Consider the following 15,503-nt stretch of genomic DNA (forward strand, 5'->3'; position numbering starts at 1 on the left):
GAGGTCAGTGCTGCCTTTCAAGTGTGAGGACTCAAGCATGGACGTGGGCTATGTTTGTTCAACCCCCGCACCCCCAGCCAGGCTGGCAGTGAGTCAATGTCCTAGGACAGTTTATGCTGAGCATGGTAGTTAATGTCTTCACCCCAGCATTGGGAATGCAGAGGCACGTGGTTCTCTAAACAGCCAAGGATATACAGCAAAATTTATTTAAAAAAAAAAATTAGTCTTTTTTGTACTACAGGCAGATGCATGCCCAGAGGCCAGAAGCGGACACAGAGATCCTGGAACCCAGTTACAGCTGGTTGTGTTTCCATGTGGTTGCTGGGAATGAACCCCATCTTCCAGAAGAGCAGCCAGTGCTCTTAACTGCTAAGTCACCCTTCCCCAGATGATAGTTTTTGTTCAGGTCCCACAGGAAAGTCTAAAACTTTTGAGGGGGAGGGACTACATTGTTTCCTGACAACTAGGGACCATGATGAACAACACTGAGATGAGGCACACTTGTTGAGAGTACACCTTCTCAACTTAGACGTTCACACGATTTTACCAGCACTGTTGTCCCAGGACCACCAATACCTAAGGACCAACAAGGGATTTTAGGGGACCGGGCAGACAAAACTCCACAGTACAGCTGGCTGTCCACATTGTAACCATCCCAGGATATAGAGGATGTGCCCCTCCAGAGGCAAGGAGAATGAAGGGGAGTGTTAGAGTGGGCCCAAGTGTACTCCACATGGTCACAACAGCAGGGACAGGAGATGCAGCAGACAAATGTGGACCCAACAGATTCCATGTCTAGCCCAAACAGCTTGAACACAAGAGGTGGGCATGTATGGGACAAGTATGGACCAGAGCCCGGCAGAGCACTGTACACCAAGTAACCACAAGAGCCAGAGTGCGGGGGTCTCAGTCTTTAATCTCAGCAGGTCCTCACACACATGAACCACACACTCGGACTTTCAGATCTTGTTGAAAGCTGCGATGTCCACACTCTGCACCTGTGGACAGAGACAAAGGGTGTGGCTGCAGACTGGCCGCCTAATGCAGGCTCATGCTCACCGTCCACAGTGGGGTCTGAGGTACTGCTCCTACGGATGTGGGGCCGAAGGAGCCAGTGTCCCAGTCCATCGGGCCTTCTCTTCCCAGGTGCCCACGCCCACTTACATGCTCCTCAAATTTGGTGATCTCCTCTTCGAGCAAGTCGGTGCCCACTTTGTCGTCCTCCACCACACACTGGATCTGCAGCTTCCGGATGCCATAGCCAACGGGCACGAGCTTGGAGCCCCCCCAAACCAGCCCGTCCAACTGGATGGAACGCACACAAGTCTCTAGCTGGGCCATGTCGGTCTCATCATCCCACTGTGAGAGAATGTGGGGTGGGGGCAGGGGAAGAGAGCCATCTCAGGAACCTCTCGAACACCAGGGGAAACACCCACGACCCCCTCCCTTGAACTACAGGACACATTTTTGGTTTTGTTTTCTTTTTTGGGTCTTTCAAGACAGGCTTTCTCTGTAAAGCCCTGGCTGTCCTGGAACTCACTCTGTAGACCAGGCTGGCCTTGAACTCAGAAATCCATCTGCCTCTGCCTCCTAAGTGCTGGGATTAAAGGTGTAACATTTTGTTTCTATATAGAGCCCTTAGAAACATTCCCAGGTTTACATGCCCAACTCCACATTTCTGTTCTCATGTCAAGATCTTTAAACTTCCACCAAGACCCAAGAGGATGTGTCAGAGGCTGAGCCGACGGGCCGGCCACTCGACACCCCACCCTCCGTCTCCAGCTGCAAGGTTCAGAGGTGCACATGCCACCACTCACAGGTTTAACATCCAAAAGGATGGAGGACTTAGCCACCAGTGTGGGCTTCTTGGACTTCTTCTCTGCGTACTGGCGTAGCCTCTCCTCCCGTAGTCGGGCGGCCTCCTTATCTTCTTCTTCCTCGTCACTGCCAAACAGGTCAATGTCATCGTCCTCATCGTCCTCTGCTGGTGTGGCGCCTTTCTTGGCTGGGGGCTCCACTTGACGCATAGGAGAGACATGCTGCCACAGAGGAAGGGAGGAAGGCTGAGACTCATCCAGCCTCTAAATTCCCGCTAACTGCAGGAAAGCCAGCCCTCGGGAGACAGTCTCAGACCTCAGCCTGCCCTGAGGGTCAGACTTCCCCGGGACAGTCAGTAGGTAGGGACAGAAGCCAGGACATGTCCGGGGCTCCTTCCCAAGTGGGAAGACTCACTTGGGTCTGTGGGGCTGTGGCTCGGGGGGTTGGTGAACTCTTCTCCAGAGTGCTCAGCCGGGCCTCCAACTTGGAAATGGCCTGCTGCAAATCTTGCACCACTGTAGGCACAAGGGGGACACCAGTCAGATAGCAGGGGCTGGAGCTGGAGCCCCACCTGTCAGGCGCAAGCCCTCACCGCCTCGCAGGTTCTGGTTCTCCACTTCCAGACTGGCGATCCTCACAAGGAGCTCACTGTGGTCTCCACCAGGTCCACTGGAGGCTCCAGGGCCTGAGCTCTGCAAGGGAGGAAGAAGCTGCTCAGTCCATAGCCTGTTTCTAGGATGCCCTCACAGTCACTCAGAAGCAGAGCCCAGACTGAGGTGAAAGTCTGGCAAAGGCTCACTCAGTCTTAATGGGTACCGTGTGGTACCTGGTCAAGGATCTGCTGGAGAAGCAACAAAGGAAGGTAAGGGACAAGACACCCTTCCTGCTTAGGGTGAGCAGCGAAGACCTGTTGTCTTCAAGAATGGCTGTACACTGTGACCATCTCAGCCAAGCAGAGCACATAGGACAGGGGAGCTAAACAGAAAGCAACAGGGCAGGACTTACAGTCCCAGGGGTGGCCTGGCCCAGGGCCTCAGGGGAGTTGGGCAGCATCACCTTGAGCTAGAAACAGGAGGGAAAGCAATTGAGGGGCTAGAAGGAAGGGGTGTGCAGGTGGTGCCAGCACCTGTGATCTTGCTCCTGAGGTGGCCCCAGAAGGCTCAAGAGGGCACAGGGCAGGCTCCCCTTGCAGAAAACCCAGACTTCTGCTTCATGCTCTCAGCTGTTAGCTCCACTCATAGTTAGGAAGGTTACTGGCTCTGAAAAAACAGTTGCATGCAAGTCCTAGCCCAGCAGGCTCTGCTAGGACATCTTCTGGGGGGCAGTCAAGCACTCTCAGTATTTGCTACCAGAATCTGCTCCATAGAAGAGGTAACAGACAGACAGCAAACACAGGCCTTTGCCAAACACCAGCTACGTGGGCCTTCACCCAAGTGACCAGGTAAGGCAGGCAGCATTTGAGCTGAAAGTAAAGATAACCTTGTTTGTTTGTTTTGGTTTTTCAAGACAGGGTTTCTCTGTATAATAACAGCCCTGGCTGTCCTGGACTCCTTGTTGACCAGGGTGGCCTTGAACTCAGAGACCTGCCTGCCTCTGCCTCCTGAGTGCTGGGATTAAAGGAGTGTGCCACCATGGCTGGCTACTTTTTTGACTTGGTATGATAGCAGAGCCCTAGGCAGGAAAGCAAGAGCTGTTTCCAAAATACCTGGGGGCTTTCCCACTCTATACAGCAGGCCTTAGACAAAACAAAGGACCTGGCAAGGGACAGCACAGTTGAGCTGAGAGGAAATGGCTGCTGAGCCTGCCCCAGCTTGTTGGGGGCTGAAGTCAATGTGCCTGGCTAAGTGCACAAATCTTTTACCCCAAACCACAGGATCATGAGTTTGGAGTTGGGAACGATAGGATGAGAACAGAAGTCAGGTAGGACCAAAAAGGGGTGATGTGTGTGTAGCCTTTTGAAAAGGCTATGCACTCTTTGACCTCCTGTAGAATAGTGCCCTAGAAATGCCTGTACTTGAATTCCGCTAGTTCACACAGTACGGCAGATTTAATAGATGAACTAAGGCCCTAGACCAGCTGTTCTCAACCTGTAGGTAGGTCTCAACCCCTTTATTGGGTTGAACAACTAAGACCATTAGAAAGCAAAGATTTACATTAGATATTCTCTCTCTCTCTCTGGTTTTTTTTGAGACAGGGTTTCTCTGTGTAGCCCTGGCTGTCCTGAAACTCACTCTGTAGACCAGGCTGGCCTCAAACTCAGAAATCCGCCTGCCTCTGCCTCCCAGAGTGCTGGGATTACAGGTGTGTGCCACCACCACCACCCCATTAGATTCTTAACAGTAGTAAAATTACAGTTTTGAAGTAGTACTGAAACTAATTTTGTGGCTGGGGGTCACCACGCCATGAGGAACTGTATTAAAGGTCGCAGTGTTAGGAAGGTTGAGATCTAGATGTGCTATGCCCAGCAGCAGGAACCAGACACAGAGAGGCAGGGATGACCAGACAGGTGCAAAAGGAGGAGCAGCTTTTCCCCAGACTTCTGAAGGACCCTGTGGACGCCTTGGTTCTGTTCCACAAGATGCCTCTAAGGATCTGAACCCCAGAACTGGTTTTTTGTTTGTTTGTTTGTTTGTTTGTTTGGATTTTGGTTTTTTCAAGACAGGGTTTCTCTGTATAGCCCTGGCTGTCCTGGAACTCATTCTGTAGACCAGGCTGTCCTCGAACTCAGAAATCTGCCTGCCTCTGCCTCCTAGAGTGCTGGGATTACAGGCGTGCACCACTACCACCAGGCTCAGAACTGTTAAAGATGGCAGATCTGTGTCAGTGTAAGTCACTAGCTGTGTGGGATGCTACTGGGACAAATTCCTAAAGATGTGGAGAGGGCAGTGGGCACCGACCTTAAGAGGCTGGAAATACAGTAGGGAGTTTAGTCTCTCTGTCTCCAGGACTTCTATGTGGGATCTTCAACTGAAATTTTTTTTTTCCTCTCAAAACCCCGTCTACAGTGCAGACCTCACACTTGTGGCAATCGTCTAGCCTTAGCTTTCCCTAGGGCTGTGATTGTATACCTGGCCCGGAAGCTGATATTTCCAAGCCAAGTGTGGACGGTGGAGCATGCTTTCTTTTTGCTACTTATGGGAGGGAGAAGAGAAGCTGGGGGAAAACTGGAGCAGAAAGAAGACAGGGCCAGATGGCTGAGGAAACTGTTTAATACAGTCCATCATAGAGTGCAAGAAAAAAAAAAAAAAAGACATAGTCAGGAGAGCGGAATGGGGAGGGCAGCAGGGCTGCCTTGGGAAGATGGAAGGCCAGAGAGCAGCTGTATCATAGAATCATAGATGCATTTCCATAGCCATCTTGGCAGAAGCCAAGAAACACAATGGGACTGAAAATACCCAGAGTAATCTCCTGTGATGGCACAGATTTCTGTGACAAAGTACATTTGCAAAGTTCTTGAAATTTTACTAGCAAAAACACCACTAATTTAGACCAAAAAATGGGGGAGGGGGGTTGTCAGGATGAAATATTAAAACAAACAAATAAACAAACCCCCACATTTTCTAAAGATCTCTTTTACAATCAGGAAAGTTGTTAAATTTCCAACCTCAACTGTGCTATTTGGTGAAAACTGTCGCCCAGTGGCTAAATGAGCCACAAAGGGGCCATTCAGGAGGCCTGGCTGGGTTCTGGAACTGCCTGGAGCCCTCTCCATTTTCCTTCCTTGAATGGGAGTGCCTGCTGCCTATGATCCTGGTGCTTTACACAGCATGCTTCCAAAGCTGTTCAGTTAAAGACAAGAACCTGAGCTGTATGGGTAGACTTGGCTCAGCCCTACGAGTCCCTGTGATGGTGGGATGCGGGGACCACAGGGAGAACAGAGGCTGGGAGGGCAAGGTGGCAAAGGACAAGAAACGCCAACAGGCAGGTGCTCAGAGCCTCAGAAGGAACACTCTTCTGGTCTTTGGCCCTATTTCAACTTCTGACCTTCGGGGCCATTTTGATGATAAATTTGCAGTTTTAAGCAGCAAGGTTGTGGTAACCCATTAGAGAGTCATCAGAAAACCTGTTGCAGGACACATAACCCACTCCGGACAGAGTGAACTCCAGACTTCTTCTGAGTAAGGGAGTCAGAGCCGGTCTGCCTGCTATGTAAAGGGCACACCTTCATGAACAAGTCCAGAAGGCCAGGCCCAGATGGGAAACACCTGGCCTTGCAGGCCACAGGGTCCGTCACTAGGACTTAGTCTAAGATTATGCTGACTGGTATACTGAGCCAAATACTTATCCTCTTTCCACAAAGGGCCCCTCCTAATCAAGAGGAACAGAGTGGTTTAAGGGACAGGACACATGTGTTACTTCAGCAAGAGCAAGCAGGAAGGAGCAGACTTCCAAGGCACGTGCTAGCAATACACGCCCTGCTCAGCAACAATGGTTAGCCCAGGCAGCCCACGGCAGGCACTGAAGGAATAACTAGAGGGAGATCCAGTATGCATGAGACAGACACATGGAGAAGTCTAGAGAGCAAGACCATCTCCAGTCAGTGTGGGCGCGGAGGCTTCGGCACTCGCACCCTTGAGAGCACAGCACCACACCTTGTGCCCTAACTTGCTCCAAAGGCCAAAATCGTCAGCAGTGCTCAAGTTTTTTGTTTTTTGTTTTTTTTTAAAAGGAAAACAAAAACAATCAGACATGCTGTTTGGCCCAACACGAGCCGTGAGTAGAGCCCGTGAGTACATGGGCCGTGGGTACTCACTCCAGCCAAGGATTTCTGGATGTTCTCTCTGGCTCTTGCAATGTCTCGGAGGATCACGCTGGCGCCATTCTCCTGCAGACAGTGCAGAAAGAACCAGTCTTTTTTGTTTTGGTTTTTTTGAAAAAAAAAAATGTTTTTAAACACATACAGCAAAAAACATAAAAAAATAAAAAGCCCACATAGAAAAACGAAAGCCTCAAGAACCCTCACTCAAAAAGCAAGAACACACTACAAAGAGGAGGAAAGGTTACACAGAATGAAAGCTCCCAAGACAGGAAAAGCAGGTGATGGAGGCCAGGGCTCCAAAGTCTGCAGGTAGCCGTACATGGTGAGGCCTGGCCACACACCATCCTGAGACACCCGTCTGCTTGTTGCCCCCAGGTGGCACAGGTTAGATCAGGAGCCAGCAGCAGAAGCGCCCCAGGAGCCACTTGGTCCTAACATGTCTCTAGCCCACCTGGTTGGTTCCACCGGCCCCAAGCACAGTCCTCACCTGGCGGGAGCCAGAGGTCACAGGGCCATTCATCTGCTCGTAGAATCTCCTCTCTGCATCATCGTATTTAAACTTGTCAAACCAGACCTTCTCATGCGCTAGGAAGTTTGTAGCCATTTTCCTGCTGGGATGGGAAAGAGTGGCTAGGTCAGCAGGACTGGGGCCAACCTCTGGCTGTACTTTCCCCACAGGCCCTAGGGCCTCCCCAGCTTGGGCACTATCAACAGGTCAGAGGTAAAGGACCAGGCGCCTTGAAGCCTACCACATGCTGAGCCAGCTCACTGCCCTGCTCAGCTCATCACCTTGCTGCTGCCTATGACGACAGACAGTTCTCGATTCAACACCAAGCCCCTTCCACACACAAGAGTCAACAGCCCTTTGGTCACCAAAGTGGGCTCCCACCAGGGCCTGGGGCGAGGCGATCCCTAGGCAAGTCCTCCAGGCCCTGAGTTTTCTAACCATACAATATGACTGTACTCCATACCAGCAGCTAGAGCCCAAAAGCAGCTCAGCTGGAAGGCCAACAGCCAGCTGTATCCACCCTTTAGCCAAAAAGATTTGTAATGAGCAAGCCTGCTTTGTTCCCTAAAGTTATTTTCCATAAAATGTCATCCCAGTATGCAGCTGTTTCATTGTCTTCCATTAAGTACTTTTAGTACTTATATGTTTTGATAAAGATGGTTAAAAGAAAAAAAAAATCAAGGATACAATAAAAGGTCCCGTGAATACCAAGACCAGAGTCCAGCTCACTGCTTCTACAAGCAATGCCCCACCGTGCAGCTCCTACATGCACTAGAGCCCTCTAGTCACTATCCTGCTCTTCCTGCCAGGTGTGACAGACCCACCCAATCCCACTCTGCTAATGACATACTGGTGAACACTGGGCAGGGCAGACAGGATGTAGAGATCCCCAGGGACTACTGGGCTCTTCCCATTCCTCCCTCACTGCCCCAGATTGGTGTCTTCTCAGGAGACCTGAGACCCTCTACTTCCTTCCCTGACCACTTGGGTCCCTTCTGTGTTTATTCATTACCTAATCTGCCTAGGAAACCACCTCCCATGGTCATATAGTCAGTCATTCCTTGGCTTTCAGAGACCAGTCTTAGGACTACGCCAGTGTTGGAGCAGGACACCTTGGAGGCCGAGAACTAGGCAGCTGTGTTTCCCCACAGGGAGGCCAAAAAAAGGGACAAACACCCTTCAGAAGCTGCCAGATCAGACTTGCACTCTTGGATCTACAGCCCACCTCACTTCAATGGGCAATGGGCTATGGGTATCAAGACCTGTCAGGTACCAGAGACCCAGCTACAAGGTTCCCCTCACTGCAGATGTCTTCTGTGTTCTTTGACCCCTTTCCCCACTAACACAACTCAGAACTCCATAAGCTTCAAGGATAGAGCACTAATGGTGCCCATGCTAGTCCTACAAAAGGAAGGATGAGGGACCCCAGTCTAGAGACAGTGGTCTCTAGTTTTGTAGCCTAAGTCAATCCCAACACCTGCAGTCATATTTCTCCTACTTGGGTCTCAGGCTGGACATGGATGGGCCAGAACGGGGCGTGGGTCGGTGAGCCAGGGAGGCAGCTTCTAGGCGCCAGGCTATGCGCAGGGCCTCAGCGGCATGGTGGCGGCACTCAGCGCTGTCGTAGGTAGGCTTGCTGAGCCAGGGGGCCTCTGCATCCTTGTGGAGGAAGTACCAGTAGGGCAAGGCAGACGGAGCCTCCCCATCGGCCCGCTTTGACCCAGCTCTCTTGTTTCCTACATTATTGCGGCTCCGACGGTCTCTACGGCCCCTCCGAGTACTCTCTGCCTGACTGGCTCGCTCCTGCAGGCGCACTTTCCCTGGGGGGTGACCATCAAATAGGGCCTCATAGTAGCCCCTCTCAGCTGCATCATACCGGGGCTTTTCCAGCCACACCTCTCGTACCAGTGCCTGCAGGCTGCCCAGAGGAGGCTGGCCATTGGCTGGTGGGCAAGGCTGGCAGGGCAAGGCCAGGTCGGGAGTGACAGCCTGCTGGCCTGTGTCAGGAGTCTCCTGCCTACGGCTCCCCTCTGCAGCCAGCAGCAAGGCCTGAGACCACTCCACGAAAGCCCGCTCAGCTTGATCAAAGCAAGACTTGTTGACCCAGATCCCCCAGATCACATGGTGGCATGCCACATGGCTTCCATGTGTACAGGGACCCCGAGGGGCCAGAGTAGGTGGCTGAGGTGGCTGGGCTGCCTGGGCGGCTACGTCTGCCAGCCTCTGGCGGTAGGAGCTTTCTGCCTGGTCGAAGAGTGGCTTGTCCAACCATACATGGTCAGCCGAGAGGCCCACGAGGGCCAGGTCCGCCTGGCCAAGCCAACTTTTCGGGGAGCGCTTCCTCTTTTTCTGTAACGGCTTCTTGCACTCGTGGCTCTTCCTAGGCTCACTCCTGTTGCTGGTGTTGGGGGTCTCTGCCTCATCCGTGTCCTCTGTGTCCTCCTGGCTGGGCCCGTTCACAGCTGGCCCTTCGTCCGGGAGCGGCTGGACAGAGGCGGCAGAGGCGGTGGCGGCGGCGGCTTGTGTGGCCTCGTGCTCGTGGAAGCGCCGCTCGGCTTCCTCATACTTGTGCTTGTCCTCCCAGACGGTCTCCAGCGCACAAGAGGCCTTCCCACTCCTCATCTTCGGGCGCAGCATTAAAAAGCAAGCACAAGAAGGCAGTTGCAACACGGTAGGGGCACCTGCCTCCCTTGCCCTCCTCAGGAGCAGGCCAAGGTGGGCAGGGAGGCCTGGGGAAAGCAAAGGGCAGGCGGCCAAGGGGCTTCACCAGATGACATGCAAGGAAAGTCAAACCACACAGGCAACTTTGGTGAGTCAAAAACAGCATACAAATGTATGCACACATCCACATCCTATTACCATAAAATTTGCCTGTGTTATCCAATAGGCCCAATGGCTTCAGAAAGGGATCTAAACACCTCCAAACTCCAAACGCCTTTCTTACGGGGCCCCCAGCTAGGGTGCCAAATAAAACAGCTGTACTCATTAACAACGGACTTTAATATAAATAATCAGGAGGGGCGTGTTGCAGCTTTGTTTTTTGTTTTGTTTTAGTAAAACACATCCTAAGAGGTGTTCTACGCTCACAGCAAATTACTCGTGGCTTATATGAAATCAAACTTAGCCTGGCACCTCCTTGAGGTGGCTGATGTTTCTAGTTCACTGACAAGGACTTGTAACTGCTCAGACGGATGGAGTGCATCCTGCAAAGTCACCCACACCTACCTTGGCCATACTACTATCCCACACAGACCAGTGTGCCCTTCCAGGGGACAGAGAGGCTTAGAAAGGGGGCTGTCAGCAGCAGAGACTGCGTGCACATCCACACCGCCAACAGAGGTCCTTAATCTAAAGGCGATACTACCTCATCATGTGGCTGCCAGACTACAACTCTGGATCCTTCTGAACCAAAGGGTCATCACAGGGCCCTCGGTATCAGGACACTATATCTCACGTGCTACTGTAACCAGAGGATTAAGACCCTGCCTCAGCTTCCTTGCTAGACATGGTGTTACCTCAAGTGCTACAAGACTTTCTGCTCACTCAGCAGGGCGTGGGTTGAAGCACACAGCAACCACCACATAGGCAGGACTTGCCTTTACTACTCCTGAGGCCAGATATGGCTCCACAGAAAGGACAGGCTCCAGGCTCTACCAGCCGGCCCAAAAGGCCGCAGGTAAATGCCTTGCCCTAGAAGGGTAATCCTATGGAGATTCTTGTAGTCTGGACTCATCTAACATTTGAGGACTAAGGGTACAGGTGCCACTCTCATGCCTCTTTGGTGGGTCTGTAGCAACAACAGACCCAAGCCATCTGCTGGGCATTCATGCAGTGCAAGGACACCCTTTGGCTGAAGCAATCCTTCACTTCAGTGTCTAGGGCCTTTTCCTAATACACCCAACAAAGCACTTGACTGGAAGAATGTTAGCTATCTAAACCTCACCCATGTCAAGGACCTCAGAAAACTCTTCCTGTCTTAGACAGGAGCCTACCTCTAAGTGAGAGCTAAAGTTCTTTAGTGCAATCCACCAAAGCTCTCTCACTGTGAGGAGCAGGGACCAGGAGCCAGAGGCCCAGTGTGGAGAGGTCTCTAGGCCACCCCCTCACTTACCAAGGCCAAGTTGCAGGGGCAGGGGCAGGGACTGAGGGGGATCCCAGGAGGCAGAGCATTGTGACATCACCCACTGTCACCAAGGGGGCAGCATATGCCATCACAGCAGGACATGACTGGCTCTAATCTCCTGGCTTTTAGTCCCTGAGGCTGCTGTTCTTACTACAGGTCTAGGTTTATCCCCACTCCCTTCAGCAACGCACACTAACCTGCCCCCCTCACCATCTTAAGACTAGGAACCCTCCTGAAGGAAACAGGTGTAGCTCCTCCCAATCCCACTCTACCCTCCTACAGGGCAGGACAGGTTCTCAGAAACCAGGTACTTCCTCAGGCCACGCACTGACGTTTAACGACAGCTTCTCCATAGGGCACAGGGCTGCTATGTGCTGACCTGCTTGGTGACAGGGCCACATGGGCACCTACTTGCCACTAAAACAAGCTAACCACACCACTGCCCTGTTCCAGCAAGCTCAACACTGCATGGGTATGCCTGTCGGGCAAGGCGATGGCTGGGGGTGCTCCTTGCCTCAGGTGGAGGGAGATTCGGGGCACTGTGTAGGTGTACTTACTTTTGCTTTGGCCTCCTAGGACAGCATGAAGGAAAAGCAGCAAGGTTAGAGCGGTGGGAAAGGCCACCCATGCCAGACAGCAGCTCCGGGAGCCTTTTAGAAGCTGCTTGTCAAGGTGGCATGGCAACAGCAGATAAAATGGTATATATATCACCACCAAATCCCAGGTGGCTGCCTACGTCCTCCCAACTTGAGAGGCAGCACTGTTCCGATAGCCCTTGTATGTGATTCTTAGGGTCCCTCGTCTAAGAGACAAGCAGAAAGCACCACAGAAGCTGCCTGCTCCCACCCTCTTCAAAGATCCCACCTGCAGGAAGGTGAGCTAGCACCTACAGATGCTCCCTTAGCTGTGAAAGAAACCTGAGCTTTGGAAGGACATCCCCCTCGATCCTGTCTCCAAGGGACCAAGTGCTCCAGGTCCAGACAGCTCCAAGGTGTGGGTCTCTGCTGTACACACTGGGCCCTGAGCCTCTCACTGAAATGATGCCAGCTCTGGGTTGGGGACATAGAGACCAAGCAGATAGGGGTGCCATCCCAACACATTAGTAGTAGTAATAGTAGTAGCACTAGCAGTAGTAGAACCAGCAAAGGCTCCCAAGGGACATGGTCTTCCCCAGCCTGCTTGCTTTCCCCACAGGTGCACAACAGTCAGAGAACTGTCGCCAGTTTGCACCCAGACTTGGGCATACCTGACCTCCATGGCTTCCCTGGAGGACTCGCACATGCAGTTGTCCAGGAAAAAAATGAGCCTGGAAACAAGTAGCAGTGTCTCAAACCCGCCCAGGGCAAGCTAGTCAGTCCCCACATCCCTATAGCTGGTTGGCTTTCTTCCTCCTAAGGCATTAATCTAGACAATAGCAGGAACATGCTGAAGAGATTGAAGTACCAGAGAGAAAGCAAGCTTCCAGAGAAGCAGGCCCTGCCCTGCTCCCTGTCATAGGCTTGACTCCAGGATACAAGACATAAGGACCTGGTCACCTTAGGTCAGCTGTCAAGCTCATGACTGAGCTCTGGGGGTCCTGGGTGCAGGAAGCTCAAGTATCAGACAAGGCCTGATGGGCCTTAGGTCCTGAGATGCGCCACAGCCAGGCCTAGCCTCCACACACACTTGTACTAGCTAGCTGTAGCCTCTGAGGGAGGGCTGAGCTACCACTGCTCTGGAAAGACGCACACAGGTGTTCCGGGCTCTTATAACTTCTACCAATCTGGGTCAGGCAGCAGCCTCTGCCAAGGGCACTTCTGGCTTGGGAACTGGACCCTGAGGAGGGTAAGAAAGGGTATGACACAGCTGTCCCCCGTCACACTTATCAAACACCTGGAGGGTTCCATGGGCTGGGAACTTAAAAGCTGGCTTTCTGAGCCCTAAGCCGGAAAGGGCCCTCTCAGTCTTCACAGTGGTGGGCACCCAAGACTGTCTGTCCTCCACAGGAGTAGAAATGGGCAAGGTAGGGAGTGGGTCTGCCAGCAACTTCAGCTTGCACCCCTTCACCCCAACAGCAACATCCTCTGAGCTCACCTGGCGCAAGTCTGAGAAGCAATGCTGCCCATGGGGGCTTTCTATATGTCTGGTGTTCAAAGAGACAACTAACTGGTAGCACTGGGACTCAGGAGCAAAGACTAGCTTTTTAGTCACAACAGCCACACTGCAGCTTATACTGGCACACGAGTGGTGCCACGTTCTTTCTTTCATAGGTTAAATTCTAATCTCCAAGCTCCCTGCTTCTTCGCCTCTGGGCTGTCCCAGCCCGACTCAGAAACACTGGCCTGAGCTGTTTGCCCACCTTGAGACCCAGAGGCTAATGCTGTCACTCCAGTCTAAACCCAGGCAGCCCCATCTCCTTAGCCCAAATGTCACTGTTGGTTGGCTCTATTTCTTTCCCCGCAGACAACACCCTGACACAACACATAGGTCTGTGCTATATAGCTTGCTTTCTCAGCTCTTCCTTTACACCTGATAGCATCTGTACCATACCTCACACTTAAGGGGGTGGGAATGTTGGTTGTGTGTCATCTTAGACACAGGAGGGAAAATTAAGGCTCTGATGGGTAGAACCACACAAATCTGCTGAGTCAAGCGATTACGTGGAGCCAGAGACCAAAGCATGCCCCAGCACCTGGATTTCACACGAATGTCTCAATGACCCCAACCTTCAGTAGGCACACAGCATCTTAGATAACTGGCACAGAAATGCTCAATGCCATCATCTCCGACCTGCATGCCCCAAGTGTCACTCTTGCTGACTATCAAGCCCTCAAGAGCTTTCGCCCCCTCTGTACTAAATGCCACCGAACCTCACCTATCCAAAAGATAAGCCTGGAGGACAACCCTGCAGCAGCCTCCTCCTGAGAGGACAGAAAGCCACCCAAGCAGAGCAAATCCCAGGCAACAAAGTCTAAATAAATGGCTCCCTCTGTCAACTCTCCAACTGTTTGCTGAGTTCTCCCAGTCCGAGAGGAGGTTCATCATGATGAACTGGCCGTTCACAGAGCCTGGGAAGGGGACTCCTTGTCCCTTTGACTTCTTCCTCTTGACTCTGCTGCCCCATGGGAGTGGCTTAAGGGGACACTCGGTGGTCCTGTCATATCCGTCTTTTGCTTCGTCCATGACAATCCGCCTGAGGTAAGACCCTGAGTGACAGGGCCGATTCAGAAGCATCCCTGGGAGTAGCACCCCAAGTTTAGCTTCACCAAGTTCTTTTGCCGCGAGGTAGCCGTTCACTCTAGAAAACCATGATGCCCGGGAGAGAGCGCTCACGTATTAGAAAAGGGGCGACCGTACCCTTCAAGGCCCCTTTCCCAAGAAAGCTGCCCAGACCATCTTATTCGTTATCAATAGATAGAGCTAGCCCTGTTACTTTTGAGCCAGTCGGCACCACATGCCCTTTTTCTACCCTGTATTCGTGGACCGTATAAGTTCCACCAGTCTGCACCCGAAGCAACCTCCCTCTACGCCTAGAGCTCGGGATGCCCTCGGTGCTTAACCGCAAGGACCTAGGGCGTTGGCAAGAGCTGGGGCAGACGAACACCGGCCCCCAAAGTTCCGGAGCCCGACCGACCGCAGGCAACCGTGTCACTCAAGGCCGTGCCGAGGCGCCGCACGGTCAGCCCGAAGCAGCGCTCAGGAATCTGGCAACCATGTGGCCAGCGGCCCGCCTCCACACAGGCCCAGACGCCCGCCCGCAGCCCGCACTGACCCACCGGAGCCAAGCCTAACGGCGCGGGGCCCGGGCACTCCAGGCCTCTGCCGCACGTGCGCTCCTCGAGGCGGGGCCCGCGGTACTCACACGCCAGCCAAGGACTCAGCAACCAAAAGCTGGGACTGCGAGCGCAGGACTGCAAAGGAGAGGGAGGGCGACCGCGCAGCTCCCGGAAAACGCAGCGGCACAGACCACGGAAGGCGCGGCGGGGGACACGACCCTGGGCACGCGCTGCCTTGCCCTCAGAGCATGCATCCCTATGCGTGCAGGAGCCACCATGGTAGAAACTAGGAGACAGCTACCTCAAGGGCCGCGCTTCACCCGAGGAGTTGTCACTAGGAGCGGAGAACCGGTTCTCCCAACACGCCGCACCCCTCCACAGCACGAAGAGTGGAGCCGTCGGTCTAGGGCGGGACGAAATGAAGTTGGTGTGCGCACGCGCTGGTGACGCGCCCAAGGCCAGACTGTGCGCAGGCGCCACGAGGCGGAGAGGCGGGACTTGCGGGCCCGGGCAGGCAAGGCTGGCGAGACAAAAGGGAGG

The 15,503-nt window shown here is 53.1% G+C and overlaps 1 protein-coding gene across 8 annotated transcripts; it reads right to left on the minus strand.

The window, feature by feature from the left end:
- Positions 1–896: 896 nt before the first annotated feature.
- On the minus strand, positions 897–15,363 carry Eef1d (eukaryotic translation elongation factor 1 delta). Of its 8 annotated transcripts, none has more exons than XM_052160481.1 (9): positions 15,265–15,363; positions 7,065–7,188; positions 6,572–6,643; positions 2,824–2,880; positions 2,411–2,510; positions 2,233–2,333; positions 1,818–2,039; positions 1,165–1,359; positions 897–998 (listed from the first exon to the last, which is right to left on the minus strand). In XM_052160481.1, the coding sequence occupies exons 2-9, from the start codon at positions 7,179–7,181 to the stop codon at positions 960–962; spliced, it is 903 nt and encodes a 300-aa protein (XP_052016441.1). In that variant the 5' UTR covers positions 7,182–7,188; positions 15,265–15,363; the 3' UTR covers positions 897–959. The 8 variants fall into 8 exon arrangements, with proteins under 8 accessions (XP_052016441.1, XP_052016440.1, XP_052016439.1 ...); XM_052160480.1 differs by lacking the exon at positions 15,265–15,363 and adding an exon at positions 15,050–15,138 and having other exon boundaries at positions 7,065–7,185; XM_052160479.1 differs by lacking the exon at positions 15,265–15,363 and adding an exon at positions 15,050–15,138.
- Positions 15,364–15,503: the final 140 nt, after the last annotated feature.

Source organism: Apodemus sylvaticus, chromosome 17 (assembly GCF_947179515.1).
Source record: "Apodemus sylvaticus chromosome 17, mApoSyl1.1, whole genome shotgun sequence".
In the NCBI taxonomy this organism is placed as follows: domain Eukaryota; kingdom Metazoa; phylum Chordata; class Mammalia; order Rodentia; family Muridae; genus Apodemus; species Apodemus sylvaticus.

Excerpts from the sequence above, each read along its gene's own strand:
- Eef1d (XM_052160487.1), bottom strand. The coding sequence starts at position 9,722 with ATGCTGCGCCCGAAGATGAGGAGTGGGAAGGCCTCTTGTGCGCTGGAG. Across the intron at positions 2,334-2,410 it reads GAACCAGAACCTGCGAGGCG|TGGTGCAAGATTTGCAGCAG; the intron begins GTGAGGGCTTGC and ends TTGTGCCTACAG. Across the intron at positions 1,360-1,817 it reads TCCTTTTGGATGTTAAACCT|TGGGATGATGAGACCGACAT; the intron begins GTGAGTGGTGGC and ends ATTCTCTCACAG.